At 40.4% G+C, this 27,763-nt stretch overlaps 7 protein-coding genes across 9 annotated transcripts; 2 read left to right on the top strand and 5 right to left on the bottom strand.

Moving 5' to 3' along the window:
• Window positions 1-1,029: 1,029 nt before the first annotated feature.
• Window positions 1,030-6,249, top strand: LOC124197847. The gene is made up of 2 exons (XM_046593398.1): window positions 1,030-2,134; window positions 6,004-6,249. The coding sequence occupies exons 1-2, from the start codon at window positions 1,065-1,067 to the stop codon at window positions 6,035-6,037; spliced, it is 1,104 nt and encodes a 367-aa protein (XP_046449354.1). The 5' UTR covers window positions 1,030-1,064; the 3' UTR covers window positions 6,038-6,249.
• Window positions 6,250-8,149: 1,900 nt separating this feature from the next.
• On the top strand, window positions 8,150-12,485 carry LOC124197624. Its single transcript, XM_046593153.1, has 4 exons — window positions 8,150-9,290; window positions 9,354-10,821; window positions 10,892-11,072; window positions 11,148-12,485. Exons 1-4 carry the CDS (start codon window positions 8,243-8,245, stop codon window positions 11,901-11,903), a joined length of 3,453 nt encoding a protein of 1,150 aa, XP_046449109.1. The 5' UTR covers window positions 8,150-8,242; the 3' UTR covers window positions 11,904-12,485.
• A 366-nt stretch (window positions 12,486-12,851) lies between these two features.
• On the bottom strand, window positions 12,852-14,600 carry LOC124197699 (speckle-type POZ protein-like B). Its single transcript, XM_046593229.1, has 3 exons — window positions 14,431-14,600; window positions 13,161-14,207; window positions 12,852-13,056 (listed from the first exon to the last, which is right to left on the bottom strand). The coding sequence occupies exons 1-3, from the start codon at window positions 14,460-14,462 to the stop codon at window positions 13,026-13,028; spliced, it is 1,110 nt and encodes a 369-aa protein (XP_046449185.1). The 5' UTR covers window positions 14,463-14,600; the 3' UTR covers window positions 12,852-13,025.
• Window positions 14,601-16,745: 2,145 nt separating this feature from the next.
• LOC124197848 (speckle-type POZ protein-like) lies at window positions 16,746-18,885 on the bottom strand. 3 transcript variants are annotated; one of them, XM_046593401.1, is made up of 3 exons: window positions 18,636-18,885; window positions 17,362-18,066; window positions 16,746-17,236 (listed from the first exon to the last, which is right to left on the bottom strand). In XM_046593401.1, the coding sequence occupies exons 1-3, from the start codon at window positions 18,662-18,664 to the stop codon at window positions 17,206-17,208; spliced, it is 765 nt and encodes a 254-aa protein (XP_046449357.1). In that variant the 5' UTR covers window positions 18,665-18,885; the 3' UTR covers window positions 16,746-17,205. The 3 variants fall into 3 exon arrangements, with proteins under 3 accessions (XP_046449357.1, XP_046449356.1, XP_046449355.1); XM_046593400.1 differs by having other exon boundaries at window positions 17,362-18,416; window positions 18,636-18,884; XM_046593399.1 differs by having other exon boundaries at window positions 17,362-18,411; window positions 18,636-18,884.
• Window positions 18,886-20,013: 1,128 nt separating this feature from the next.
• LOC124197684 (BTB/POZ and MATH domain-containing protein 3-like) lies at window positions 20,014-22,129 on the bottom strand. The gene is made up of 3 exons (XM_046593218.1): window positions 21,923-22,129; window positions 20,664-21,692; window positions 20,014-20,535 (listed from the first exon to the last, which is right to left on the bottom strand). The coding sequence occupies exons 1-3, from the start codon at window positions 21,952-21,954 to the stop codon at window positions 20,505-20,507; spliced, it is 1,092 nt and encodes a 363-aa protein (XP_046449174.1). The 5' UTR covers window positions 21,955-22,129; the 3' UTR covers window positions 20,014-20,504.
• Window positions 22,130-23,288: 1,159 nt separating this feature from the next.
• Window positions 23,289-25,044, bottom strand: LOC124197800. Its single transcript, XM_046593349.1, has 3 exons — window positions 24,899-25,044; window positions 23,652-24,704; window positions 23,289-23,540 (listed from the first exon to the last, which is right to left on the bottom strand). Exons 1-3 carry the CDS (start codon window positions 24,919-24,921, stop codon window positions 23,510-23,512), a joined length of 1,107 nt encoding a protein of 368 aa, XP_046449305.1. The 5' UTR covers window positions 24,922-25,044; the 3' UTR covers window positions 23,289-23,509.
• Window positions 25,045-25,568: 524 nt separating this feature from the next.
• LOC124198400 lies at window positions 25,569-27,489 on the bottom strand. The gene is made up of 9 exons (XM_046594230.1): window positions 27,451-27,489; window positions 27,271-27,377; window positions 27,120-27,186; window positions 26,868-27,026; window positions 26,617-26,803; window positions 26,310-26,548; window positions 26,125-26,247; window positions 25,894-26,042; window positions 25,569-25,833 (listed from the first exon to the last, which is right to left on the bottom strand). The coding sequence occupies exons 1-9, from the start codon at window positions 27,487-27,489 to the stop codon at window positions 25,569-25,571; spliced, it is 1,335 nt and encodes a 444-aa protein (XP_046450186.1).
• Between the last annotated feature and the right edge of the window lie 274 nt (window positions 27,490-27,763).

The raw sequence follows: 27,763 nt of genomic DNA, 5'->3' as shown, positions 1-27,763 counted from the left end.
AATCGATTGTAAGCTTGTGCTTGGTTGCTTGGTCTTGAAGCTCCAGATAGGTTGACAAGTTGAGGAGGTTGTCAAGGGCTGTGTTCCATTGCGGCCATTTGGATTTGTCGAAGATCCAAGCTGGTAATTTGTTTGAAGGCGGACTGGGCTTGCGTTGATAACGGCTATGATTGGTAGATGGTCGCTACCGGTGTACGGACCTTGCGAGGTAGTAGAGCGTTGAGGGCAAATTGGGATGATGCGAAAATGAGGTCGATGGTGGATTCTTTACCGGAGGCAGGATCGATTCTGGTACCGATGTTTAATGGGGTGAGGATTGAGGCGTCTGGTTGCTCAAGAATGGCGGAGTGGATGGATTTACCCGCTTTGTTTACAGTGGAATTTGATCCCCAAAGGGAATGGTGGGCGTTGAAATCGCCTGCTATTATGAAGGGTAAGTCTATTGAACAAAATGTTAATATCTTCTTGTGGGCAGTCGCCTCTGGGGCAGTAAACAGAGAAGCAATCGATTGGGCCCGTTTCTGAGGAAAGCTGTGCACCGATGACTTCTAGGGTGTCAGCGTAAGGCATAGGGATAGGGGACATTTTTAGCGTTTTTTTTAATAACATTGCTACGCCTCCGCCGCGGCGTGTATTTCTGTCTTTTTTTTTATGGAGTAATTTTTTAACTTAACATTGAATTTGTTGTTCCAGAACGTTTCACTTAGGAATACAAGATCAGGGTCTAGAGAGTTTAGGAGAGAGCGGAATTCCTCAAGTCTTGATTTTGTCAATCCTCGGGCGTTCCACTGGATGCATTTGAGGCTATTGCTGGTCATCTGTGTCGATGTGATCCCACTCTGGGGGAGTCGGCGTGTAGTACTTGCTTCCTAAGGGGTGAATGAAGGAGGGAGAGGAATTATAATCCTATATCTCTCGACCTTAACGGTGTTGAACTCTTTATTTTAGCTCCTCCAAAGATACAAACAAAACACAAACTGGCAACGCCGCCGCCTCCTAGCGGGCTATAGCCAGTCCCCTTTCTCTTCAGAACTTTTTTAGCTCCGTCCGAGTAAAGTTGTGTAATGGCGGGTAGTATTTCTAGTGTTTCTTCTTCCGATTCGGCTAAGTTAAGGCGTGCTGCTCTAAATTCAGTGAAAAGTGACTCAGAAAACGCTTTATCGATTCCGATGGGTGGCGCTTCTTCAATTCTTTCGCCGAGTCGCCGTTCTCGTCGTAGTGATTCGCGTGGTCGTAGCCGCTCTCGTGATGGCCGCTCACGTGGTCGTAAGCGTTCTCGCTCCTATTCGCGTTCCAGATCTCACTCCAACTCTAGAAGTGTCTCGTCTAGTTCTCGTTCACCTTCTTCCGAGAAATCTCGCAAGGATGGCGACGATTCGAGCGGATCTGCGGGTGTAGCCAATGTGTCTATGGTTCCTCGTTCACGTGTTCGTGAGATTCGCAAATGGATGAAGGAGGGCATCGAGTCCAAGGAGGCTACTACTCTGCGTGCTTCTTACAAGCCAGCTTTTGAAGGAGATTTTGAGTTGATGGCTCCCAATTTAGATCAGTCCATGGTGCGTAAATGGCTTCGTTTGGTCAACAACGACCCTAATTCGTCCTCAATTAAGTTGAAAGACTTTTGGGAGAAGCAGCTTCTTGGACTGCAAAGAGAAGTGAAAGACGCGTTGGAGCCTCTCATTTTCATGCTCAATTCGATGCCGAGTGGCTGTGACGCTGAGTTACCGATGACGACGGCTATTCGTATGGTGTGCCACGTGTTTTCTCATCTCTCCAAGATGCGTCGGTCGAATGCTATGCGCCATGTTGCCCCCAAGTATTCCACTATGCTGATTGATCCACTTCTTTTCTATACACGCGATCATCGTAATCTCTTTGGCGAGAAATTTATTAATGCCTTGGAAAAAGAGGCTGCTGCTGATGTCAAGTTGGACAAAATTGGACGCGCTGGCGGTCAGAATTTTAGCCATGGAGGCCATAACAATTTCCAAAATCGCAGAGGCGACGGTCGTTCAGGCGGTGGCGCCAATTTCAAGTCTGGTGGCGGCGGTTACAACTGGAACTGGAACAAGCAGCAGTATTCCGGCAAAGGGAAGCAGTACAGCAATCAGCAGTCTGGATCCTACAATAACAAGTACGTGGATTTTACTATTCCCATTGTTGATTCCAATGTTGTTGTTCCCGTCGGCGGTCGACTTTCTCATTTTGTCACAGCTTGGCGCTCTTTAACTGACGATCCTTGGGTCTTGCGTATTATCGAAGAGGGTTATTTGATTGATTTTATTGAGACACCAATTCAGAATTCCATTCCAGCCGAATGTGTAATGGATGACGAAAAATCAGCCTTATGTGAGGCAGAAGTTGTTACTTTATTGGCAAAAGGTGCTATTGTCAAGATTAAATTTCAGACAGAATCTGGTTTTATAAGTACCATGTTTGTTATTCCTAAGAAAACGGTTAAGGGCATTAAAAAATTTAGGCCTATTCTTAATTTAAAGCGTTTGAATTCCTTTGTGCGTTACGAGCATTTCAAAATGGAAGGATTGGACAGTGTCAAGTATTTGTTAAAGCCGAATGATTGGCTTGTTAAAATCGATTTGCAAGATGCATATTTTTTGGTTCCCGTTGCCGCTCAGCATAGAAAATATTTACGTTTCTTTTGGAAGGGAGTTTTATACGAATATGTTTGTCTACCCTTTGGTTTGTGCTCAGCCCCCAGGGTGTTTACGAAACTGTTGAAGCCTATTATTCGTCGGTTCCCAGATAGCACAGTGCAGTCCCATAGACGTCCAAAACACATCACTTTGAGACGTCTGAGATGTACTTGGCACATAGCAGATTCCCAAGTTTACATTCCTAGGACGTCTTTTACGTATGGCCAATGTCCGCTTCGCCGAGATCTCATAGCGGTCCTTATCCCGTCCCATTGGATGAACTTTAGACGTACTTGGGACGGAAAAAGGATCTCAAGAAGTCATAAATAATAAATCTTTTTCTGGACTCTGAATTTCGTTCCTTTTTTTATTCCTCTTCTTTTTCTTATGAGTTTTTGCTGTGCCGACATTTTTTCACGAACGCTGATCCGGATATCCGGACGACAAGTTTATTTGTCAAAGTATGCAAAGGGCTACCGGACACGCTACATAAATCGACTGCATACTTATAGTAGTATTGACGAATTATGGAACCTGATCAGGGGATCGAACCCGGAACATCGTGGTGAGACGCCAGTACTATACAGATGGGCCACGAATTCATGTAAACATGTTGAAGGTAAAGGTGCTTATAAGATTTTAGAATCAAACTTTGCCGCGAAAAGACAAAGACAGTTTCTCCGAAATTTTTTAAGTGTCAAGAAGGAGCCAAAAAATAAAAACGGGACGCATCAGAGACTTCTACGAGAGGGAGTAAAAATGACGTATCCGACAAGATGAAAAATAAGTAACGTATTCAAATAAGGGCTCGCAATGGGACATCTTAGAGATTCCCCTGTGCCCACCGCACCAGCCGCACGGCTTTGGTCCCGCCTTGGGACAAAAATTCCTATCTGGGTTACGAGCGATGGGAATTCGGTTTATTATTTATTTAGATGATATTCTTATCATGGGGGAGTCTCCCGAGGAAGTGCAGCGTCATTTAAAAATTGTGACAGAATTGCTTATTTCTGTCGGTTTCATTATCAATTGGGCTAAATCTGAAGTTTCCCCTACCCAAGTCATCGAATTTTTGGGTCTCCAAGTGGATACTCTGGCATTGTCGTTCTCGCTGCCCGAGACTAAGGTCGAATCTATTATTGCCTCTTGTGTCTCATTGTTAAATCAGAATCTTGTCAAATTACGAGATCTGGCGTCCGTTTTGGGAAATTTTTCATGGGCAATACCAACGGTCCCCTTTGCCCAAGGACACTGTCGTTTGTTGCAGAAATTTTACATTCGTTCAGTTCGTTATTTTGAAGATTTAAATAAGACGGTGGTTTTGCCTACGGAAGCCCGCGCCGATCTCAAATGGTGGGTGGCCAATCTTAGACACTCAAATGGGAAAGCGTTTTTTCTTTCTGACCTTGATTCAGAGATTTGTTCTGACGCTTCGTTGAAGGGTTGGGGTGCTGTGTGTGATGGTATTACGACTCGGGGCCCCTGGCTTAATTAAAGAGGACGGTTCACGTCATATTAATGAGCTTGAGTTGATGGGAGCGTTGTTCGCTTTGCAGACTTTTACAAAGGATTCTGCAAACATTTCAGTGCATTTATTTTTGGATAATTCGACCGCAGTGGCGTATGTAAATAAGTGTGGGGGTACACGTTCTGGTTCGCTGACGGCGATTGCCGCGAAGATTGTTTCTTGGTGTGAAAGTCGTAGTTTGACCTTAACAGCATCGCATTTACCTGGTATTCTCAATTCGGTTGCAGACAGGGAATCTCGATCCACGCTGGACGCAAGCGATTGGATGTTGTATCAAGAAGCGTTCAGACTTCTCCACAACCTTTGGCCAATGCAAGTGGACTTATTTGCGGCAGCGTGGAACGCTCAGCTCCCTCAGTTCGTGTCCTGGATGCCTCAACCGAATGCCACGGCGGTGAATGCTTTTTCAATCAGTTGGTCGACCCTTCAAGGGTACTTGTTCCCCCCCCCCCTTCGCGTTGATTCCTCGCTGTCTTGCAAAGATCAAGAAAGAGAGAGCAGAAGTGGTATTGGTCTGCCCGCTCTGGACCTCCCAACCCTGGTTTCCACTTCTGATAGAGATGGCAGTAGAAATGCCGCGCGTGTTCAGATCGCACCCGATTCTATTACACTCCAGTCTGTTGGAGCCTCATCCTCTTCTGCAATCAGGGAAATTCCTTCTGTCCGCCTGGAGGTTATCAGGCAACGCCTCGTTTTGCGAGGCTTTTCGTCAGAGGTCATTGAGATGTTGTTGGCCAGTTCAAGAAGAACTACTGTCGCTTCCTATCAGTCGGCCTGGAACAATTGGCTGCGCTGGAACTTGGCGAGGGGTTCCGATCCTTTGTCAAACACTTTAAGCATCGTTTTGCAATATTTAACCGAGCTTTTTAGCTCAGGTTTAGCTTCAAGTACTATCAACTTGCATCGTTCCATGTTGTCAATGACTTTGGAGCCATTAGAAGGTCATAATATTGGGGAGCACCCCCTTGTAGTTCAGTTGTTGAAAGGTATTTTTAATTCGAAGCCCCCTCGTCCGAGATACGACGTTATGTGGGACCCGGATGATGTAATTCAGTTCTTTATGTCCGCGAAGGACAATGCAGATTTGTCTTTCGCTGTTCTTTCATACAAATTGGTGACTTTGATCGCCTTCGCTTCGCTTCTGCGAGTTTCGGATTTAGCCGCTATTTCCCTCTCATCCATTAGTTTTTCCCCTCAGGCTGCAAATTTTTCAATCTCTCGTTGGAGTAAGAATCAGAGTAAAGGGCCGTTACGTTCGTTCGTTTTGCCCAGGCTAACAGGTCGTTCTTGCCAGTTGAATGCCTCGAAAGTTACATCGACCGGACCACTTCCTTGCGCGATCAGTCATCAGATTCCCTTTTTCTTGGAACAAAGAAGCCTTATAAGCCAGTTGGTTCTTCTACAGTCGCTCGTTGGATCAAGCAGTGTTTATTAGATGCCGGGATTAATCAGTCCTTCTCGGCTCATTCGACTAGAGGTTCGGCTGCTTCGAAGGCGGCTAAATTGGGCGTGCCGGCAGACCAGATTCTGAAGGCCGCTTCGTGGTCAAGAGAAAATACTTTTAAGCGCTATTATCATCGTGTTAGCTTGGTTTCTGTTGCTAACACAGTGCTCACACAAACAAAATAAAGGTGTCTTTAAAATCACCGTTAAGGTCGAGAGATATAGGATTATAATTGAGGATTGCTCGAGGGTCGCGAAGCGACCCGATGAGGAATCGGAATTATAAGAAATATAGAACGAGACCTTAACGGTCTCATTCTTCCCGCCCTCACCTGCCCTTTTTTGTCTAATCTTTTATATTTTTTGTCTTTATTTCAGGAAACGTCCGTTCCAGAAGAATGGCAACAATTAACAAGCAATTCACTCCCCATTGATCAACACAGATAAAAATTTTTCTCATTTTCATATCATGTTTTTCATTATGTTTGTGTTCGCGATAATCAGAGCAAAAAGTTCTGAAGAGAAAGGGGACTGGCTATAGCCGGCTAGGAGGCGGCGGCGTTGCCAGTTTGTGTTTTGTTTGTATCTTTGGAGGAGCTAAAATAAAGAGTTCAACACCGTTAAGGTCTCGTTCTATATTTCTTATAATTCCGATTGCTCATCGGGTCGCTTCGCGACCCTCGAGCAATCCTCAATTCATAATGCTGCTTCCTGGGCTTGGCGGGCCTGTTAGGAGTCTTCTGTCGCATGTGATGGCGGGGGAGGAAGAGCTTTGACCTACGTTCTGTGCCAGCATATTAGTCAGATTACCGAGGAGAGACTCTAATTTGTCGAACCGGGCAGATTGGGCTGTAGAGTTGGTTTCCTGTTTTTTTCTAGGCTGTCGAAGCGGACATCGAAGTGCACAAATTTTTCTTTCGTTTCTTCGAGGTCTTGGGTGAGAGATTGAATTGAGGCGTTTATGCTTGGGATCGTTGTTTCGCGGAAGAGCTTAAATTCCGCTTGAAGCGCCGCTAGTTGTTGGGATGTTGAGTCTGAGAGGGGAGGGGTTGGGACGGGACGGGAAGGGCCGCGGAGCGTGCTCTGGACTGCCTTGCTGAATTGGCGGTTGTGTTGAAGGTGGGCCTCTCTAATTGTAATACCTTGGATTGTCGCGGTTTTAAGAATAGCTTTCAATTCTACGAACTCCGGGCAGGTGTTGCTGTCAGCTTCATGGGAAGGGCTGTGGCAGTTGACACATTTCGTGGAACAGAGAGAATCCGAAGGGTGGGATTTACCGCATTTTTTGCAGCAGACAGAGGCTTGGCGCTTGGCTGCATCTGGAGGTAGGGTGACCAAGGAGCCAGCATTTTCTACATCTGAAAGGGATAGGGAACGATTGTTGGACGCGATAGATCATGGCGGCGATTTTTACCCTGTCTGGGATTTTGGAGGAGAAAGTCAGAACGACGGTTTCAGACAGGATTTCGGGGTGGCCTTTAATGGGTATACGTTTCACGTGGACGGCGTTTTGATCAGCGAGAGCGGCCAGGATCTCCTCTTCTTTGTCCGCGATAGGGACCCCGTGGATAATACCTTTCGACATGGTAGATGCGATGAAAGTTTTCGGGAGGGAGCATGCGATAGATCTGCCGGCGATTTCGGTGATTGACAGGATTGCGTTTTGCTGATCGATGGACGAGGGGTGGGCGCATAGATCTCCGCCGTGCATAATTACTGAGTCCTTTACTTCGCCTATTTGGTCATTTAGGGCACGATGGAAGGCATCGCGTTCGGCAATTTTCATATTACGGAAATTTGGTTGGCCGTCTGTGAGATTGATTATAACTGGGGCCAGTTGAGCGGATTGGGGGGGGGGGGAGGGCAGCGGTCGCCTAAGGCCGGGAAGTCGGAAGGCTGGGCCGAGTAAGGGCGCTTGTTTGGGGGGCTATTACCGAAGTTAAAGACCCTATTTAGCATCTTACTTGGGAGGAGGGGTTCAATTACTAACTTTAGATTTTCTTTTCTTTTTTGCAGGAGGTGGAGCGGGATTTCAGGTTCGCGCCAGCTGGATGAAAGCACTATTGTATCTGGAGCGAGAGAAAGTACGTCTTGACGGTGCCGTGGCTTGGGCCGAACTCATTACCTGAATGATGTAGTATTTTTCTATATTTTTCTTTGGTCGAAGTTGTTATCCAGCTCAGAGAAAAAACACTTTGAAAAAATACTTCCATAAGAGCCCATGTAAAAAAAGGGTGTGGTTTTATTAAGATGGCGGATTGCAGCGTTGTCGGACTACAAGAATCCTTCTATCCGCACGGTGCAAGAGGTCTGTTAAAAAAGCGTATTTAAATTTAAATACAATTGGTCAATTGCTAGGCTGGCACAAATTCAAGCCAAGTGTACTGCTGTCGATGCAAATTACGAGTTGAGTCATTTTCGCAAGGTAGTAATTTCTTTTGTACATTATTCGTTAAATCGTAAGTTAACGAAAAATTATCGAAAAAGTGAATATGTTTATTAAGACAATGTGACAATCTTGTAAGACAAGCAGACCAAAGTGGCCGCGAGTCTTAAAAAGATTGTTGTTTTTACGAATGTGTTTAAAGTTGTATAAATTTCGATTTCAGTCAATAAAATGTCTTTTCGAAGTGACATTTCGAAACTAATTTTTCATCACCTTGTAAAGGAAGGTTACGAAAGTTCTGCCAATAATTTAGTTCATGAGTGTCCTTACTTGGTAGAACTTAAACCTGTCCAACCACCATACAAGCTTCCAAGGCTCATGGGGGCTTCATTGGTGAATTTAATTGAAAATTATTTTGAAACCAAAGAAAAGATCATTGAGCAATTAGAGCTCTTAGAATCTGTTGTATTTAGAGAACAGGATGATCTTTTGACCCTTGCCAAAATTCTTGTCGAAAATCTTAAGTTCAAAACTCCAGCATCAACATTCCAAGGTCAAAAAGAAACCTCTGATGCAAGTGTCAACACAGAATTGGCTAGCAAAACTCCAGAAATCTGTGATGCCAGTGTCAACACAGAATCAGCTACTCCAGAAACATGTGATGCCAGTGTCAACACAGAATCGATAAGTACTCCACAAACTAATGATTCAAGTTGCAACACAGATTGTGTTAGTAATAAGCCAGGAACATGTGATGCTAGTGTAAATACTGGTGTCTTCAATCAAGAAAAGAATGATCCAAACCAACTTCCAGTTGAAAATTCCAAAGTTCCTAAAGAAACACAGGATACCAATGAAATACCCCACGTTACTGATAGTCCAGAAGATGTTCCAAACCAACTTCTCTCTCCAAAATCACCTGCAAGTTTGTCAACAACTCTAGTTTCTAAACATAGCTTTGAAAGAAGCATGAATATGAATACAGCATGGATTCACAATCACGACCTTCAAGGAGATTCAACACATTGTCCTGAACAGCTAGAAGTCTCTGCTAATACCATTGATTTTTCCTTGGTATATGATCGCTTGCTGGAAGACAGAGATCTTCAAGAAAAGATAGCTGAAAATATCAACAAAAACAAAGTTATTTTACCTAACCAAGGCAGTTCCAAAAGGGGAAGCTTGGCATCATCACAAGACCTAGATACTGTAATAAAAGCTATTATTGCCGAAACACAAACAGATCCTGCTTTTGATGATTTCCTGAAAGACTGTATAGGTAAGATAAATTCAAAGCTAACAAATTAATTTATTATAATGATTAAAATTCTTTATTCTGTAGGCAGCCCTGATAATACACCTCAAGATTATTGGGAGTCCACTGGATCAGATAACAATAGAGAAAACCAAGAAAATGATTTAATCCCAGATAATTTAGGAGCAACTACGATAGTGAAGCCATCAAACATACCATCGTCTTTATTTACTGTTCAAAACCCTGATTTACTAGAAAATTCATCTGTGATCAGTGGGTTAAACGGTCTTGCCTTTCTGACATTTGCTGGACAAACTACTTTGGTTCCAACAATTATTTCGCCAATGCCTTCAAATGCTGTGCCTTCTGTAGGAGAGAGAAGAAAGAAGAAAAATCCGATTGTTAGAACACCCGTTGCCATTGCTCTAAAACCTGCTCTCACCATCACTATTCCTGCAGATGGGAACTATCCATTTACAAATACTGCGGGTGAATCCGAATTTTTCCAACAGAGAGTGGAAGACCAGCAGCAGCTTCTTGGTTGTAATATTGAAACAATAACCGTCGAGACTAGCCCAGGTCCATCAGCAACAAAACCTATGAAGATAACAAATCGTCCATTAACAAAAAGTAAGCGGAGAAAAGTTGCGATAACTGGAAATCGAGTGATTCAAGCATCCCCAAATCCTCACTCATCCGAAAATTTCATTACTCCTGGTTTTTCTGCTCTTGTGAAAATCGCACAAGAGTATGGGTCTTCAATTTCTATGGATATTCAAGATCAAGAAGCCGTATTAGAGAAAGAGCTATCGAAATCACCCGTTGTGATTTTTAATCCACACATCTCGAATTCAACTAATTTCGTCTCCACTCCTATAAGTACTCGAAGTTTAAGTCATGTTCACCAACTTAATTCTGGAGTGTCGTCGCGTGGATTATCTAACAACCCAGCTTCTATCATCAGTCCGATAGTTCATCCAAAACGTTCCAAAATTCCACGGGTTCTTGCACTGAGAAATGCGGTTGATGTTCCACCGGACGGTGAAATTTTGGAGACTCCGAAAGGAAAGGCTAAACGTAGAAGAAAAAGTTCTCCCGCACCAGGGTCCGATGACATGGCAATGTCTAGCGTTGAATCTTTGCAACAGATGGCTCCGGAAAAAGGAATCAATGAACGCATTGCTCCAGAGTCTAACCTGTCTCATTTAGGAATGAATATCATCACTCTTGAAGACCCAGTGATCCAGCAACCTTTACCGGTCTTCGCTACCCCACAAAAGGAGATAACGAAAAATGTAGCAGTTGTCAATTCCCTCAATAGCTTCGGTCCGTGGGCTGGCGAGATTCCGCGAACACCCCAAATTCGGCTGGATCTTACTAGTACAGCCGGCCCCTTTCAAGTATTATTGACGAAGGGTTTCCGCTTCTTACCGGCAGCGGAATCCCCCAATCTGCCTCTACCTGCCACTCCACGCATCTTTGAAGTTAATGCTTCTTCCGTCGAGACACCGTATACTGGAGTCTATCAGTTCCCTTCTGTGTTATGCACTCCTAGGTTGGTTTCTAGCGGTTTAACATTTCTATTTTGTTTGTTTTTTATCCGTATCAACGCATTAATCTTGTAGATTGGAAGCACTCCACCAAGAGATCATGGAGAATCCTGTCAAAAGCTTGAACATCGCCGTGGTTAGCCCCACGCAGGTGGCGCTTGATCATCCGACTCCATATTTTGCACCCAGTGGTGAGGAAGCTCAAGGTCCCGCAAATCAAAATGCTACTCCAGAACACGTCCCTGAAACGGAAAAGGTTAACTGGTGTTGTTCATTTCGTTATTTCCAGATTTTTTATGTTTTACTTTTCTCTTTTCTTTTAAATATTAAGTCGGAAAGAAGACGAAGTTCAACTGCGAAGGATCCCTTGCAACTGGAAGAATCGAATGGTGCGATTGATGCCGTAGAAACTGCTGCCCGTCAGCCTATTACTCCATACAAGGACGACCAAACGCTAGAAAACGATCTTATCGGCGAATGTCAGCGCTTGCAAAATGATCCAGCCATGGAATTAGGTAGCCAACGGTTGGTTAACCTCTTAGGGGAGGATTCAACAAATCGTAGCGAACTTACAAAATCTGCGCCGTCTGTTCCAGAAAATGCACCTGCAGTTGAAATGTCTCGGAGTACACCTATAATCACCAAACAAAAAACAAGAAAACCAAAGAGAACCACCAGCAGAAAAAGTGATCCCGAAAATGAGTCGGTTAACTCTGCCTGTGCCAGAGCACAGATTTATCCTTTGAGCCCTCAAGCCCATCGCCGTAAGTCACAACGACTCTCGAACAACTCAAAACCTTCCAGCCCAAGAGAAGATGAAGATTTAATTCAGGAGGTGTTGGCTTTGTCGAGATTAAATACTTCAGGTGGTTGCATAGCAAAATCATCTCAATCAATCAACAGAAAAAGGAGATTGCATTCGACGAGCAGTCTAAAGATTGGTTTGACTGATGAAGTCCCATCTGAAAAGAGATCAAAACGAAAACGAAGTGATGTAACGAGTGAGGACCAGGTTTCGGCCGCGATTGAAGCCATGCCGACATCGACACCATCCTCAAGTATCTCCAATACAGTACCTATATGCTGAAAACCTGCCACTTTTTTAAAAATTTTAACTTTTAGATTAATGGAAAAGTTAAAGCACGTATAAAATACGTTGAAATATCTAGAGTTCGTTAAAGTAAATACAATTATTCGGAAATCCAAAGTTCTCAAAATGCCTGATTACAAAATGTCGCGAAAATCCGTTTGCGAATTGCCTCGACACCAACGACCAATCGGACGAGTAATGAATGGCCACTGTCAATCCCGGAGCGTTAAAAAATATTAGGATAACGGCAGTGTTAATTGTGCTATTTTTCCTTGTATTTTTCTGTACTCGCTCATTTACGTTTGTGGTCTACTCACTTCAGTAGTTTTAAATGATTTTGTGTTCTCTACAGTTTAGTTTCAGTCGCCAGAGAAAAAAGCCTGGAATCCCCTGATAAAGTCCCCATATTGCTGTCTAATTAATTAAAATTTTCATGTACGTGTTCATTTTTTAACCAAGTTTGTTGAGCTGTATGTCTAATTGTTTTTATTCTGTCCTTTGTTGGGCTAAAAGATTTGTTAAACAAAACATTGTAAATATGAATACACTTTGCTGGACGTCGTATACCTGCCTCAACTATTCCAAATAGTCAATGTTTAATTGCTTACCAACTGTAAAATTCAAAACAACAGGAAAAAGATTAGAAGATTTGAACCATTGAATATTTAGAGAGAGAACTATGTAGAACACTTTTTTGTCTGACTTTTGAGAAATGGACGAGGATGAGAGACGAGCGAAGAAATTCGTGATTTGCGGAACCACGAGTTAACTTAATTCTTAAGCGTAATTGAGTAATGCTGTGTAAATTAGAGGTGTTGTCGACTCTGTGTAAATTGTAAGAGTGTACGAATTTTCTGAAATTTCGTTTCTTGCTGGTCTTGGTCCACAGCACCTCGCAAAAATGATGCTGTTGTGTAATGTGTATAGAATGTAGATAGCAAATAATTAGGCTACAATTATTCTTTTTATTTCACCCGTAGACTACAACACTTTCACTTTCCAACAATTTAAAAATACAATATAAAAAGAACTTGTAAAAAATACGCGTCATCACCCAGGAAATGATCTCCAATTTTATAGTTCATAGTGATAAATGCGGGAACCGAAATTCATCGTCCATTATTGCCGATTCGAACTGGCAGTGTCATTGCTATGGTCGAAAAATTAAATAAAGTACAAAGACAACAATTCAAAGTGATGACTGATGACGAAAAATTTTCTGAAATAAACGGCCAATCAAAGATTAATGGTTACCTTTCAGAAGACAGTACCATTCGGTCAATAATGCGTCGAGAAGCCTCTAGACAGACTTCAGGGTAATTTTTCATCAGGTTCTCCCAGTCTTTAAGCAGAGAAATTTCTTTTCCATGGAGCGACGCGAATGTGAGAGTTTCTTCTGTCAGCTCGTCTACGAAGTGAATATGTGCCCAGGCCATCAAATTGATCACGTTGTCTACGCGGATGCAGTCTAGTAGAAAATCGATACACTCATCCTTCAAATCACCAATGTCGTACTTGTCGGCCGCTTCAAACAACCGCTGGGCAGTGGTTTCCGTCAGTGGTACTGAAAGCCGGCCAGAATAAACGTAATGAAGCAACTGCTTAAAAATGTCTGGCTGGATGTCCTGAATGCTGACTTGGCCCGTCTTCTTCTCCTTCATCTCGTGCTGGAACATTGCGGCAAAGACGGGACTTCTGGCCACCAGTATGTGTGAATGGCCGCCAATGTGTTGATCGTCTTGGAAATTAAACTGAACATCACACTGATTCTGCTGGACGTACAATTCAGTTATTTGTTTGAGGGCGTTCTTTTCTCCGGCAGCGAAGGCTTCAAACTCGATCCGGAGTTGACAAGTCAAGGGTTTCCATTCGTTTGGATTTGTCGTTTCCCATGTAAGAGTTGTAATATCGGTAAAATCTTTTCCATCTGGATACGCAAAGCTGGCGTCGAAGTCATGAGATCTCCACTGATTCAAACCCCAAGGCTCCAGCTGAAGTCTAGTTTCGTTTTGATTTATAAAGGCCAAAATAGCGCGAGGACGCGGTTCATCATCTTCTTCCTCACTGCGGCCTAAATGTGCAACACATAGAATTTCTTTGGACGTCTGCCCAAAACGAAATACTATACCCAGCATGTACTGACACATTTGATTTTCAATTTTAAAATCGGCGTGATAATGAAAAAATGTCATTTTCGTCTTCGAATTATTTGTTTCTTCACTGGATTTAGTCGGTTCCTCCCAATGAAGCCTGATGCTAAATCGACCAGGTCGTTCTCTTATCCCGGTAACCTCCACCTCCCTTTACTCAGAAATATTTAAAATTAGATTAAGGATTAACCAACATCCGAACCAACAATACACATTTCTGTCATAGACTTATCTAATAATTTCTTATAGAAAACTGGAGACCACAGCGTTACTATTTGGCATTTGCTATGTTACCATTACCAAAGCATGCGTACGGTAAATCGTAATTCATAATATTGCACCTTATTTAGTCCTACGTATACTCTTTGGCGTACCTGGGTTCGTTTTCATCACCAATAGTTGACATCACACTGCAGTTCTGTGGGTTTTATCAGCGAGAGAATCTTACAAGAACGTTAATGTAACCGAATGCAACAAACTTGAAAGTGACTGACGAAGTAGAGTAATAGTAGCAGACTACCTGTATAAAGTGATAATAAAGCATGAAGTTACCACGTAGCAGTGGTGCCATATTAGCACTTAATTTTAAACACCGATAACTATAATAGATCCAGGGTGGTACTATTATGTATGTAGTATATTATTAAAAAAATACGATATTAGGTCATGCGGAGGTAGCTATACTTACCGGCACTGCTGTGGTAACGATGAAATGTTTTCCTTTATTTCTTTTTTTCTGAATCGCAATTTTCCCAAAAATCAACGGAAAAAGCATAAAGAAATACGGAAATCGCACAGTTGCGTCTTTTCAACAAAGGAATCATGCGAAAGAGCTCCATCATTTTTGCCGACTTCAAAAAATGTCATAGAATATAGACTAATAATAAGGTTAATAAATCTGTTGGACCCTTGCTGAGAGATCGTTAAACTTTGCTTGTTGCAGAAGCAATCGCGACTGATGCGCTTCTGACCGCCACTCAGCAAACGAAAATTTATTTTATAGATCTATACCCGCAGCGTTTGATTGGATGCTGTTGGCTGGGTTACCGAGTCTCCTCATTTACAGGTATTCATTTTTAAAGATGGATCCGCATTTGACGCACCGCAGTTTGATTTAGGCTGAAACAAAAGCCAAGGCCCATGCACAATGGTTATGTAATTTATTTTTGAAGCCTTCCCGCGCGCCGATTGAGATTCTAGATTGAATGACTGTGACTGCTTAAAAAATTAAAAGAAACCTCAAAGGTTTATAAAATCCCGTCCCATCCTATCAACGACGCGTAGAGGCGGTTTAGGAAGATGCGGAGGCCGGAGGTGTCCACAGCTGCAGCTGCAGCTATCCAGCGCGGAGTCAATTCTTCCGCATTATCTTGCGATTTGAAACCCACGCAAGTCCCGATTTTTTTTTTTCGATAAATTTAATTTCTATGTTATTCAAAATTGTCTGAATATTTTAATTTCAATTGTTTTGGTTGCACAACTTGTTGTGCGTGTTAATTTATTTATTTGTGTTGACTTGTATAGAGTTCTCTCTAACTCTCACTTATGGAATACACGGAAATACACTATACACTTGTTGAATGTACAAAGAAGGGGTCTGTTTTTTTTAAAGAATAAGGCAGATACGGATTGGGTTTCAATTTTTGAATATCATGCCCTTGAGATCAAACTAGACAATAGACATTACTACTACGCAAGCTGCCATTGTCGTATCATACTTTCCGGCTACATGGCGCGCAGGCAAATTACGCCAAATGTTTCACGAGCAAAATCGATAAAGTCAAATGATGCCCATCTAGTCTGCGCCAAATAACATTTAATGAATAAAGCCATACCTAGTTATATTACTTATAGAGGAACTAACTTGAATTTTCTTTGATTCACAACTTACTTTAAATGCTATACTTTTATCTTCGGCTTCGGAAATAACCGAAAGTTAAAGAAGCTCGATTATTAAGTCAATCTTGATTAGGCCTCTCAAATAAATGACCAAGTTCGCTTGGGAAAAAAAATTTAATTAAAAATTAATTAATTATAAAAAAGATCCCATATTTAGATAAAGGAAATCGAATTCGACGGGCAGTGAAAAGATTGGTTTGACTAATAAAGTCTCAAGAATCTGAAAAGAGATCAAAACGAAAACGAAGCAATTTTCCCGGTGTGAGTGATGTAACGTGTGAGGATCACGTTTAAGCCAGTACGAATGAAGTTATATGGATATTGGATACCATCTTCAACTTCCCCCATAACATTGCATTACCTATCCGTTGAAACTTGAAAACCTGTCAATCTTTTTTATTTTTGATTAATGGAAAGGCTACTGCACGCATAAAATATGTTTGAAATAAATGTGGGTTTTCATAGTTAAAACCTATAAAATAAAATTATCCGGAATACAAATCTCAAAACGACAAATTGATTTCGCGAAAATCCGTTTGCGAATTCTCTCATGTATGAAAAATCGAAAAATGGCTACTTGACGGCGAATTCCGATAATGGCATAGTGCTATTTTTCTGAGCCCATTTCCGCTCGTCTACTCATCACTCTCTCCCAGTTCCAGTCGTCAAAGAAAATGGCCTAATTTAAGTCCTCGTATTATACTGTCTACTTGAGTTAAATTTTGAACGTACGTATTCATTTTTACTGAGCGTTAAACATAGCATTATAGACAGAGAGAAAACAAATCTATTGAGCCGTATGTCGACATTTGTATTCCCTTGTGGTTGTTAGCCACACCAACATTATAAATATGAATAAACTTTGTTCGACATCAGCTAATCCAAATAATCCTTCCTTACCAAGGGTAAAATTCTAAAAAGAATAGATTATAGGACTTTTTTTTACTGTCTAAATTGTAAGAGTATACGAAGTTTATGGAATTCGACTCTTGGGCGTATGATGGTAGACTTAAACTCCTCGCAAAAATGATGTGCTGTAGTGTATGAAAAGTAGACAACATGATGAACATTGTTTTTAAAATTTTACCCATACAACAGATTCCTTTTCCAACAATTTATTGGTAGACGAAATAAATTTTATAAAAAAAAAAAAAAAACTTGCTAGGAATATTCTTCATCCAGAAGATCAACTCCAATTCAACATTATCATAGAGATGTGTTCAACTACGGGAACAGGAATTCATCTTCCATTATTTTCGGTTCGAATTGGCAGTGACATTGCTATGGTCGAATAATTAAAGAAGGTAAAAAGCAACAAATAAAATTAACGGATAAAAGTTCCACCAAAAAAAGGATTTCTTAAATAATTTTACGAAATTCTTGCACAATCAAAGAATAATGCTTACCTTTCAGAAGACAGTACCATTCGATCAATAATGCGTCGAGTGGCCTCTGGACAGACTTCAGGGTAATTTTTCGTCAGGTTCTCCCAGTCTCTTTGTTTTGAAATTTCTTTCCCATGGAGCGAGGTGAAGGTAAGAGTTGCTTCTTTTAGCTCTTTCACTGAATGAATATGTGCCCAGGCCATCAAATTGATCACGTTGTTCACGCGGATGCGGTCTAGTAGAAAATCGACACACTCATCCTTCAAATCACCAATGTCGTATTTGTCGGCGGCTTCAAACAGACGCTGGGCAGTAGTTTCAGTCAGCGGTACTGAAAGCTGGACCGAGTAAATGAAGTGAAGCATCTGCTTGAAAATGCCTGGCTGGATGTCCTGAATGCTGACTTGGCCTGTCTTCGTCTCCTTCATCTCGTGCTGGAACATTGCGGCAAAGACGGGACTCCTGGCCACCAGTATGTGCGAATGCCCGCCAATGTGTTGATCGTCTTGGAAATTAAAATGAACATCGCACTGATTCTGCTGAACGTACAACGCAGTTATTTGTTTGAGAGCGTTCTTTTTCCTGGTAGCGAAGGTTTCAAACTCGAGCCAGAGAAGGCAGCTCAAGGGTTTCCATTCGTTTGGATTTGTCGTCTCCCATGTAATGTCGGTGAAACGTATTTCAGCTGGGCAAGCAATGCTGCCGTGGTAGTCATTGAAATTCCAACTATCGAAGCCAATAAGATAACTCAAATCACGTCTCTTTTTGTCTTGATTCATAACGATCGAAACAACGATAGGTTGAAAATCATAACGACAGTCTTCGTCTATTTCTTCCTCGTCGAAATCTGTCTCCCGGAGAAAATCTATGTCACACTGAATTTTTTTATTTACCCCTCTAAATCTAAAAGTTATCTCCAGACGACACATTTGACTTTCAATTTTAAATTTGGCCAAATAACGGAAAAAAGTATCTTGTTTAGTTGTTTTCAAGAATTTTTTTGGTGCCTCCCATTGAAACGTAATGCAAAACATTCCAGACCGTTTTCTTTCCACGATAACCGCCGCTTCCCTTTACTCACAAATAACAATAATTTAATAAACAAAGTCCAAGATCAGTAGCACAATTTGTTTCAGTGACTCATCAAATAACTTTTTAAGAGAAAACTGGAGACCACAAACAGCAGCGTTACCATTTGCTGTGTTACCATTACCAACGAATTCGTACGGTAGTGTACGCCGTAAATCACACTAAATACTGCAACTTATTTAAGGTACGTATAAACTTTGATTTACCTGGGTTCGTTTTTATCAATAGCTGACATCACACTGCAGTTCTATGAACTTTAAGAACGAGAGATTTTGGAAAAGTGGGAACGCTTTTCACTTTTACGATAACAAATTAACAATCTTGAAAATTCCGAAGTAGACGATGATATTAGCTACAGTTCTACTAAGTACTACAGACTGAAGAAGCAAGAAAAAAGTCGAACTGTCAACTGTCAAAGCCAAATATGGCAAAATTGTTGTCACGACTCACGAAGTTATCAGAGGTGCCAGATTAGAGATTAACAATTATTAGACGCCGGTAATTATTACCTAATATCCGTGGGTGGTTTACCTTAACCTCATACCACAGATGCCAACACAATCATTTCTAAATAATTATTATATCAAAATATTAACTAAAAAAAATACTAGAGTGCGGTTGTTTGTATAATTTTGCTTGTTTGAAGTAACGTATAACAGTTATCAATTAAAAATTCAGTTGGTTAAAAAAAAATTCATGGTGAGAAGGATCCGCAGAAAAAACATTATCTTTGCAACCCAAGCTTTTTCCCTAGATCTATCTGAATTCATTCCTCATGTTTGAAACCACGATCTCATGAACTCCGCACGGAGACGGACAACACTGATTCGCACATTAATAGTGACGAATCGTTGGGGGGGGGGGGGGATGCAAATAATACATGTAAGATTGCACAAAACAGACCTGGTCGTTTGAGGTAATAGTTATAGACATCTAAAGAAACTCCGTAAGGCGCGGTGATATTCGTTGAAAACCTGTTAGCTATTTTTTTTTAATTATTTTAAATTAGTGGAAAAAGTTGCTAGAAATATAAAATATATTGAAATACCGGTAGTGGGTCTTCACAGTTAAACCTATTAAATAAAATTATCCGAACGCCAAATAATGTGGCGAAAATCCATTTGCAAAGTTTCTCAAGTATGAATCAGATCGAAAAATGGCTACTGACGGCGAATCCCGAAACGTTTAACGAAACTACGATAACGGCATTTGTGCCGTGTCTGAGCCTATTTACGCTTGTTGTCTACTCATTTCACAGTTGTTTAAAACGATACTCTCATTCTCCCCCAGCAGTTCCAGTTGTCCAAGAAAATGGCCTGATTTTTATCCTCATATTACTGTCTACTTATTTTCACGCAGTGTATTCATTTTTACCGAGCGTTAAACAGAGAGTCAAACAAGTCTACTGAGCCGTATGTCTACATTTGTATGTATTCTGTCCCTTATGGTTGTTAGTAGCCATACCAACATTGTAAATATGAATAAACTTTGTTTGACATCAGCTAATCCAACTAATCCTTCCTTATTACCAAGTATAAAATTCTAGAAAGAAAAGATTACAGGACTTTCAATTGTCATATGAGTATATGACTTAAACTATATTGAATATTCAGAGAGGATTATACATAACACCTTACTGGCTGACTTCTGATGGACTGGGAATTCACGAATTAGCTAAATTCCTAAGCGCAAGTGAGCAACGTTAATGCGAAATAAATGCGAAGTGTTGTTGACTGTGTAAAATCTAAGAATATACAAAGTTTATGGAATTTGACTCTTTTGGGTCTTGGTAGATGGTAGGCGACTCCAACTCCTCGCAAAAATGATGCTGTAGTGTATGCAGACAACATGATGACAATTTTTTTTTTTTTTTTTTTTTTTAATTTCACCATACAACAGTTTCTCCTTCCAACAATTATCTATTTAGACATAATAGATAATACAGTTCATAAAAAAAAAAAAAAAAAAACTTGCGAGGAATATTAGCCGTCATCCAGAAGATCAACACAAGGTTTAAATTTTCATGGAGATGTCATGGAGATGTGTTCAAATACGTCAACCATATTAATCGCCCATTATTGTCGGTTTGAATTGGCAGTGGCATTGCTATGGTGGAATAATCAAAGAAGGTTAAAGGCAACAAATAAAATTAAAAAATAAAAGTTCCACAAAACAAAAACATTTCTTAAATAATTTTACGAAATAAATGCAGCGAATCAAAGAATAATGCTTACCTTTTGGAAGAGGATGACATTCGGTCAATAATGCGTCGAGTTGCCTCAAAAAAGACTTCAGGGTAATTTTTCATTAGATTCTCCCAATCTTTTAGTTGAGATATTTCTTTCCCATGGAGCGACGTGAATTCGAGAGTTTCTTCTTTCAGCTCTTCAACTGAATGAGTATGTGCCCAGGCCATCAAATTGATCACGTTGTCTACGCGGATGCGATATATTAGACGATCGACACACTCATCCTTCAAATCACCAATGTCGTACTTGTCGGCCGCCTCAAATAGCTGCTGGGCAGTGATTTCAGTCAGCTGTACTGAAAGTTGGACCGAGTAAATGTAGTGAAGCATCTGCTTAAAAATGTCTGGCTGGATGTCTTGAATGTTGACTTGGCCCGACTTCGTCTCCATCATCTCGTGCTGGAACATTGCGGCAAAAACGGGACTTCTGGCCACCAGTATGTGTGAATGGCCGCCAATGTGTTGATCGTCTTGCAAGTTAAACTGGACATCGCACTGCTTCTGCTGGACATACAATTCAGTCAGTTGTTTGAGGGCGTTCTTTTTCCTTTTAGCGGAGGTTTCAAAGTCGAGCCAGAGATGACAGGTCAAGGGTTTCCATTCGTTTGGATTTGTCGTTTCCCATGTAATGTCGGTAAAGCTTTTTCCAGCCGGGCAGGCAATGCTTCCTCTGATGTCGCGGTAACCCCACTGATCCCAGCCCATTGACTCCAATATACATCTCGTTTCTTCTTCATTTATAGCGATCGAAACATCGACAGGTCGTAAGTCATTATCTTCTTCGTGGAGGCCAGCTTGAGTCGGGAAAAAATCTACTTCACGGTGAATTTTTTTATTTTCCTTTTCAAATCTAAAATTTATCTCCAGAATGTAAAGACACAAGTGATTTTCAATTCTTAATTCTGCTGAATAACAGAATAAAGTCTCATTTTCCGTTGTCTTTTTCGGTGCCTCCCATTGAAACGTACTGCAAAACATTCCAGGTCGACTTCTTTTCACGAAAACCACCACCTCCCTTTACTCACAAATAATAATAATTTAATAAACGAAAGCCAAAATCAGTAGCACAATTTGTGTGAGTGACTCATCAAATAATTTCTTAGAGAAAACTTGAGACCACACACAACAGCGTTACTATTTGCTGGGTTACCAACGCATTCATACGGTAAATCACAGTAAATACAACAACTTATTTAAGGTACATAAACTAAAGTTTAAGTTTAAGGTATATAAACTTTGGTTTACCTGGGTTCGTTTTTGTCGTCAATAGCAGACATCACACTGTTGGTTCTGTGAGTTTTATGAACGAGAAAATTTGGAAACGCTTATCACTTTTACGGTAACAAACTTGAAAATTCAGAAGCAGACGATTATATGAGTGCAGCAGTTCTACTACTACAGACTTAAGCCAGAAAGAAGTCGAACTGCCAAAGCCAAACTATGGCAAACAAAAAGCCAAGCGAAGTTATCAGAGGTGCCAGATTAAAAATTATTAGACACCGATAATAATTGCTGTTAGGCCTATACGTTACTCACTTACTCCAAACAAGCAAAATTATACAAACAACCGCACTCTAGTATTTAAATTAGTTAATATTTTGATGCGATAATAATTTAGAAATTAATTTGTTGTCATCTGTGTTATGAGGTAAAGGTAAACCACCACGGATGTTAGGTAATTGTCAATTAAGAACTAAGTTGGTTAAAAAAAAATCATTGCGAGAACCATCCGCAGCAAATAAATGCTTTTCAAACCCAGCCTTTTCCCCTATATGCTATTGGAAATTATTCCTCTATGTTTGAAACCACGATCTCATGAACTTCACAGGGGGATACGGGAAAACCTGATATATATGATCATTAATAGTGACAAAATGTTAGGGGGAATTGCAAATACATGTACGATTCCACAAAACAGACGTCGTCGTCTGGGGTAATAGACATGGACATCCAAAGAAACTTCGTGTATTTAATAAAGCGCCGATAGTCAGTAACTCCTGTCGAAATGTTGTCTTCTTACATGACGGAAAATTCCCTATTCCACGACGATAGAAGATTTAGTGGATCTGGCCCAAAAAATAATAAATCTAAGAAAGGCTACAACTACAAGACATCCGACTTTTAATATAGTAAAGGCGCCGGTCAAATTTTTATGAGACAACCGAGGTGGCCATCTCCAACTTCCCCCCATAACAATACCTACACATTGAAAACCTGTACATTATTATTTTTTTCAATTATTTCAAATTAGAGAAAAAATTACTTCGAATATAAAGTATGTGGAAATATGTTAAGGGGGTTTAAGTAAATTCAATGCAATCAAATTCAATCCCTGAATCCAGGAATACAAAGCTCAAAATGCCGAATTTAAAAAATGTTGCGAAAATCCATCTACTTGCAAGGTGCTTCGACATCAACTTAGCTATTAGACACTTTCAATTGAGAATTGAATGACATAGGACATCAACTTGCTGTTAGGCTTCTGATGAACGACGAGGATGAAATGAGGGAAAAAATTCGTGATTGGATGAGCGCATAAATAATAAGCAACGCTAATGTGGTATTACCTGATGGTGTTATCCACACTATGTAAATTGAAAGAGTGTACGAATATTCTGGAATTTTGACTCTTATTGTGTCTTGGTCGACAAATCCTCGCATAAATGATGCTGTAATGTATCAAATGTAGACAGCATGATGACATTTTTTTTACCAACGCATCAGTTTTCAACAATTTATCCAGAGAAAAAAATGAAAATTTATATCAAAATAACTTATGAGGAATATTCGTCATCACCCAGTCCAAATACGGGAACCAGAATTCATCGTCCATTATTGTCGGTTCGAATTTGGGGTGGCATTGCTACGGTAAAATAATGAAAAGAAGTAAAAAAACCACAAATCAAAGTTATGACTGGTAAAAAAAATTTCAGAAAAAAAATATATAAATGCCCAATCTAAGAACAATGGTTACCTTTCAGCAGAATTAAGACAGTGACATTCAATAATGCTTCGAGTAGCTTCAAGACAGACTTCAGGGTAATTTTTCGTCAGGTTTTCCCAGTCTTCAAGTAGAGATATATCTTTCCCGTGGAACGACGTGAATTTGAGAGTTTCTTCTTTCAGCTCGTCAACTGAATGAATATGTGCCCAGGCCATCAAATTGATCACGTTGTCCACGCGGATGCAGAGTAGTAGAAAACTGACACACTCTTCTTTTAAATCACCAATGTCGTATTTGTCGGCCGCTTCAAACAGCCGCTGGGCAGTGGTTTCAGTCAGTAGTAATGAAAGCCGGCCCGAGTAAATGTAGTGAAGCAACTGCTTGAAAATGTCTGGCTGGATGTCTTGAATGCTGACCTGGCCCGTCTTCTTCTCCATCATCTCGTGCTGGAACATTGCGGCAAAGACGGGACTCCTGGCCACCAGTATGTGCGAATGCCCGCCAATGTGTTGATCGTCTTGCAAGTTAAACTGGACATCGCACTGATTCTGCTGGACGTACAACTCCGTTAATTGTTTAAGAGCATTCCTCTCTCCGCCACTGAAAATATCAAACTCGAGCCAGAGAAGACAGGTCAAGGGATTCCATTCGTTTGGATTTGTCGTCTCACATGTAATTTTGGTAAATTCTTTCCCATCTGGATACGCAAAGCTGTGGTTTAAGAATTTGAAACCCCACCGATCCAAACCCCAAGATTCCAGCAATTGATGTCTCGTTTCTTCTTTATTTACAAAGAACGAAACAGCGATAGGTCGCGATTCATTATCGTCTTCCTTATTGCATGCAATCCTCTGAACCTGTGCGTCACACCGAATTTCTTTGCTTTCCGGTTGAAAACTAAACTTTGTTATGCTCAGAATGTAAAGACCCCCTTTATTTTCAATTTTAAATGAGGTGAGATAATAATGGAAAGATGTAACTTCCATATCGCCAATTGGGGTTTTAATTTCCCTCGAATTCTGCCATTTAATCCTGATGCAAAACCGACCAGGTCGTTCTCTTCTCACGGTAACCTCCGTCTTCCTTTACTCATAAATATTTGAAATTATAAAGAAAAATCCGAATCAGCATTATCAATTTCTGTCATTGACTTATCAAATAATTTCATAGAGAAAAGTTACTACTAAACTATTTGCATGTTACGAGCATTTTGCGTTCTTACGGTAAATCATAACAAATGCAACTTATTTTAGTTCCACGAATCAACTTTGGTTTACCTGCGTTCGTTTGTGCCTGACATCACACTGCAGTTCTGCGAGTTAATTCGAAAACGTTTAATGAAAAAAAAAACTTGACAATGTCAAATGACGGAAGATAAGAACTGTCGGTATTTGTTGATTTATTGTCACGAAGATATCAGAGGTGCCAGATTACCCAATATGCCCAATATCCATGGCTGGTAGTTAACCTTTAACTTAAACGTTAACCTATAGGTATATACGTATAGACTTTTACTTATAGGTCATCATACCACACATAACATTTTTACATAATAAAATTAAAATATTACTCTAAATAAAATTACTAGGATACCGTTGTGTGTTAATTTTTTTTTTTGAAGTAATGTCAGAGAGTAACGTAAAACAATTAACAATTAAGCTGGTAAATAAAATAAAATAACCATCGAGAAGGATCATCAATAGAAAATTAATTCTTTAAAATCCCAGTGTTTTTCCCGGAAATAGTATGTTTGAAACCAAAGGTGTTCCACCGGACAATACAGATACGCACATTTATGACAAAACGTTGGGGACATTCCTGCAGTTGAGGGAAATGGAAAATACATGTACGATTCCAGAAAGCAGACGTTGGGGGAAATAGCCATAGTGGTCTACTTAAATATGACGGAATGGTTAAAATCCCGTTATCCCCTATTCTACGCCACGTCTAAAAAAATTTAGCGGATGTGGCCCAAAAAATTAGCTTTTCACCAATAAATATAAATAAGGCTACAAGATATCCAACTATTAATATAGTGAAGGCTCCGGTTAAATTTTTAAGAGACACACTAGGTGGGCTGTCGAGTGATGGTTTCAGATGCATCATCTTCTCGGCTTTGTCTTGACATTTACGAACATCAGTTTGGTACCGTTGCGCCCAAATGTCCAGTAATCCGTAGTCCAGAATTTCAATAACCCTGAGTTTGAAATAACTGTTATGTTATTTTGTCAGAAAATATTTAATAGTAAATAGGCTAGTTATTAAAGCGAACCCTTTGGTGATATCTTCCCTCAAAGGACTGTGCTTTGGTAAAACCCAAGCTAGCGCTGGAGCAAATTCTTTTTGCTTGGCCATAGTCAAATCACATTTCCCCGTTGATATAAAATCCTTTTTCATTGAAAGCAATGCAGCAATAGTAACCTGTGTTTGAAATATATGAATTGCTAAACTTATTGACTTATATAATTTAAAAATATAATTTAAAAATGATCCATTTTTCTACAGCGATATAAGCGTGATTTCCTGACTTGACAAGATCGACGCACACCTCCGGTTTAGGGCAACGTGAGTTGGGATAGCTTCGTAACTTGTCTCCCATTTCCTTGTAAAAACCGCTCGTTGCGTTCTTGATATCACGTTAACAATCGAAAAAAATTATATAATCATATTATTTGATTTAATCAATACAGTAGCGCGAACGGGACCCACCGATAAGATGTAGTCGATACCCATACCCGCATCAACGACGATGTGAATATCAGAAGTGTTACCCAAGTCTTTGATGGACTGAATAAGAGGCTCTGCATTTGGCGATGTGACGTAAGAAATTAAAAGACTGTTGTAGCCGGTTACTAAAACGAAAGCTGCTAGACACCAAACAGCGGCAACCATTCGAACGACAAGTCGTTTATCAGGGCAGTATGCGCCTTAAAAATAATTTGCAATTAAATTTTAGTTGAATCAAAACGATAACTTACTTATAGCCACTTTATACCTTGATTCAATAACACCCCGAAGACATAAAATAGAATAGCCGTAAATCCAAAAGATGATGACAATTCGCTCTTTTCTTTCGTCTGCCCAAATTCTACCTCTCGATTATACAATGTTGAATACCAACGTTGTAAACAGAAAAGGACCAACAAAACGCACGGGATGACGCAAATAATTCCAATCCACACCTGTTTAAAAAAAAGGAATTCTTAGCGATTTAATAGTTATATTTTTCGTATTACCATTTATTACCCATAGTTGGAAAGGCTTGACGACGGCGGCCACGTTATTCATCGACTCGGGCATTGCAATAACTGATGCTACGCTCGTGTAAAACACGCCCGGGACGAATTCCGAAATGACAAGGCGGGCAGCTGTCAGCGCGAAGGCCCCCACAACTATATCACATTGCTAAAATCATAGAATAATGAATAATATGCGATGTGTACGCAAACGCTCGAGGAGTGCTGTTGAAGTGAAAAACCATTTGGTCGTCTTCCCTACCTTGTTTGCCGAGCAGGTATCGTACCCAGGAGAATTGGTAGTCCCCTCAAATGTTTGAAACGAATACCTGAAGGTTTCAAATTATGGATTGGTTTATACGGTAACACGTTTATAATATTGTATGAGCTAACAAAAACGTTAGGAACATTACGAAAAGCCGTAGCGTGAAGACAGCCAAATGAGCATGTGAAGTGATGTCCCATCTACTGACAATACGTGACCCGAAGAATTTGTTTTCACTATCAGAACAACTGGAAACTATAAAGACAAGAAACTGCTTATGTTAAGTCGAAGAAAAACGAAATTCGTCAAATAATTATATGAAACTTACCGGAATTGCTGTGGTAACGATCAGATGTTTTCCTTTCATTTTGTCCGAATCGCAAATTGGTAAAAGATTTATCAACGATAAAAGCATAAACCATACCAAAATCGCAGATTTTCGTCTTTTTATTAAAACAATCATGCGAAGAAGCTCCATTTTGCGCAGATAAAAAAATGTTAAAATGATTAGGCTAGTACTACAGTATATGATTTATCTGTTTGTTTAATCCTGATCTTTTGGACCCTTGCTGAGAGGTCGTTCAACTTTCCTTCTTGCAGATGCAATAACGGTTGAAACGCTTCTGACCGCCACACTGCAT

The sequence above is a fragment of the Daphnia pulex genome, chromosome 7 (genome assembly GCF_021134715.1).
Source record: "Daphnia pulex isolate KAP4 chromosome 7, ASM2113471v1".
NCBI classification, from domain to species: domain Eukaryota; kingdom Metazoa; phylum Arthropoda; class Branchiopoda; order Diplostraca; family Daphniidae; genus Daphnia; species Daphnia pulex.
The sequence above is the reverse complement of the archived record's forward strand: the minus strand, read 5'-3'. Positions and strand labels throughout refer to the sequence as shown.

What these genes read in the sequence shown, in the direction of transcription:
- LOC124197847 (XM_046593398.1), top strand. Translation starts at nt 1,065, where the DNA reads ATGGCGGGTAGTATTTCTAGTGTTTCTTCTTCCGATTCGGCTAAGTTA. An exon ending in TCTGGATCCTACAATAACAA is followed by an intron (nt 2,135 to 6,003) that starts GTACGTGGATTT and finishes TCTTTATTTCAG; the next exon opens with GAAACGTCCGTTCCAGAAGA.
- LOC124197624 (XM_046593153.1), top strand. Translation starts at nt 8,243, where the DNA reads ATGTCTTTTCGAAGTGACATTTCGAAACTAATTTTTCATCACCTTGTA. An exon ending in TTTCCTGAAAGACTGTATAG is followed by an intron (nt 9,291 to 9,353) that starts GTAAGATAAATT and finishes TTTATTCTGTAG; the next exon opens with GCAGCCCTGATAATACACCT. An exon ending in ACGTCCCTGAAACGGAAAAG is followed by an intron (nt 11,073 to 11,147) that starts GTTAACTGGTGT and finishes TTAAATATTAAG; the next exon opens with TCGGAAAGAAGACGAAGTTC.
- LOC124197699 (XM_046593229.1), bottom strand. Translation starts at nt 14,462, where the DNA reads ATGTCAACTATTGGTGATGAAAACGAACCCAG. An exon ending in GGTGATGAAAACGAACCCAG is followed by an intron (nt 14,208 to 14,430) that starts GTACGCCAAAGA and finishes TTCTGAGTAAAG; the next exon opens with GGAGGTGGAGGTTACCGGGA. An exon ending in ATGGTACTGTCTTCTGAAAG is followed by an intron (nt 13,057 to 13,160) that starts GTAACCATTAAT and finishes TTTCGACCATAG; the next exon opens with CAATGACACTGCCAGTTCGA.
- LOC124197848 (XM_046593399.1), bottom strand. Translation starts at nt 18,664, where the DNA reads ATGTCAGCTATTGATAAAAACGAACCCAG. An exon ending in ATTGATAAAAACGAACCCAG is followed by an intron (nt 18,412 to 18,635) that starts GTAAATCAAAGT and finishes TTGTGAGTAAAG; the next exon opens with GGAAGCGGCGGTTATCGTGG. An exon ending in ATGGTACTGTCTTCTGAAAG is followed by an intron (nt 17,237 to 17,361) that starts GTAAGCATTATT and finishes ATTCGACCATAG; the next exon opens with CAATGTCACTGCCAATTCGA.
- LOC124197684 (XM_046593218.1), bottom strand. Translation starts at nt 21,954, where the DNA reads ATGTCTGCTATTGACGACAAAAACGAACCCAG. An exon ending in GACGACAAAAACGAACCCAG is followed by an intron (nt 21,693 to 21,922) that starts GTAAACCAAAGT and finishes TTGTGAGTAAAG; the next exon opens with GGAGGTGGTGGTTTTCGTGA. An exon ending in ATGTCATCCTCTTCCAAAAG is followed by an intron (nt 20,536 to 20,663) that starts GTAAGCATTATT and finishes ATTCCACCATAG; the next exon opens with CAATGCCACTGCCAATTCAA.
- LOC124197800 (XM_046593349.1), bottom strand. Translation starts at nt 24,921, where the DNA reads ATGTCAGGCACAAACGAACGCAG. An exon ending in TCAGGCACAAACGAACGCAG is followed by an intron (nt 24,705 to 24,898) that starts GTAAACCAAAGT and finishes TTATGAGTAAAG; the next exon opens with GAAGACGGAGGTTACCGTGA. An exon ending in TGTCTTAATTCTGCTGAAAG is followed by an intron (nt 23,541 to 23,651) that starts GTAACCATTGTT and finishes ATTTTACCGTAG; the next exon opens with CAATGCCACCCCAAATTCGA.
- LOC124198400 (XM_046594230.1), bottom strand. Translation starts at nt 27,489, where the DNA reads ATGAAAGGAAAACATCTGATCGTTACCACAGCAATTCCG. An exon ending in TCGTTACCACAGCAATTCCG is followed by an intron (nt 27,378 to 27,450) that starts GTAAGTTTCATA and finishes TTGTCTTTATAG; the next exon opens with TTTCCAGTTGTTCTGATAGT. An exon ending in AGGGAAGATATCACCAAAGG is followed by an intron (nt 25,834 to 25,893) that starts GTTCGCTTTAAT and finishes ATAACATAACAG; the next exon opens with TTATTTCAAACTCAGGGTTA.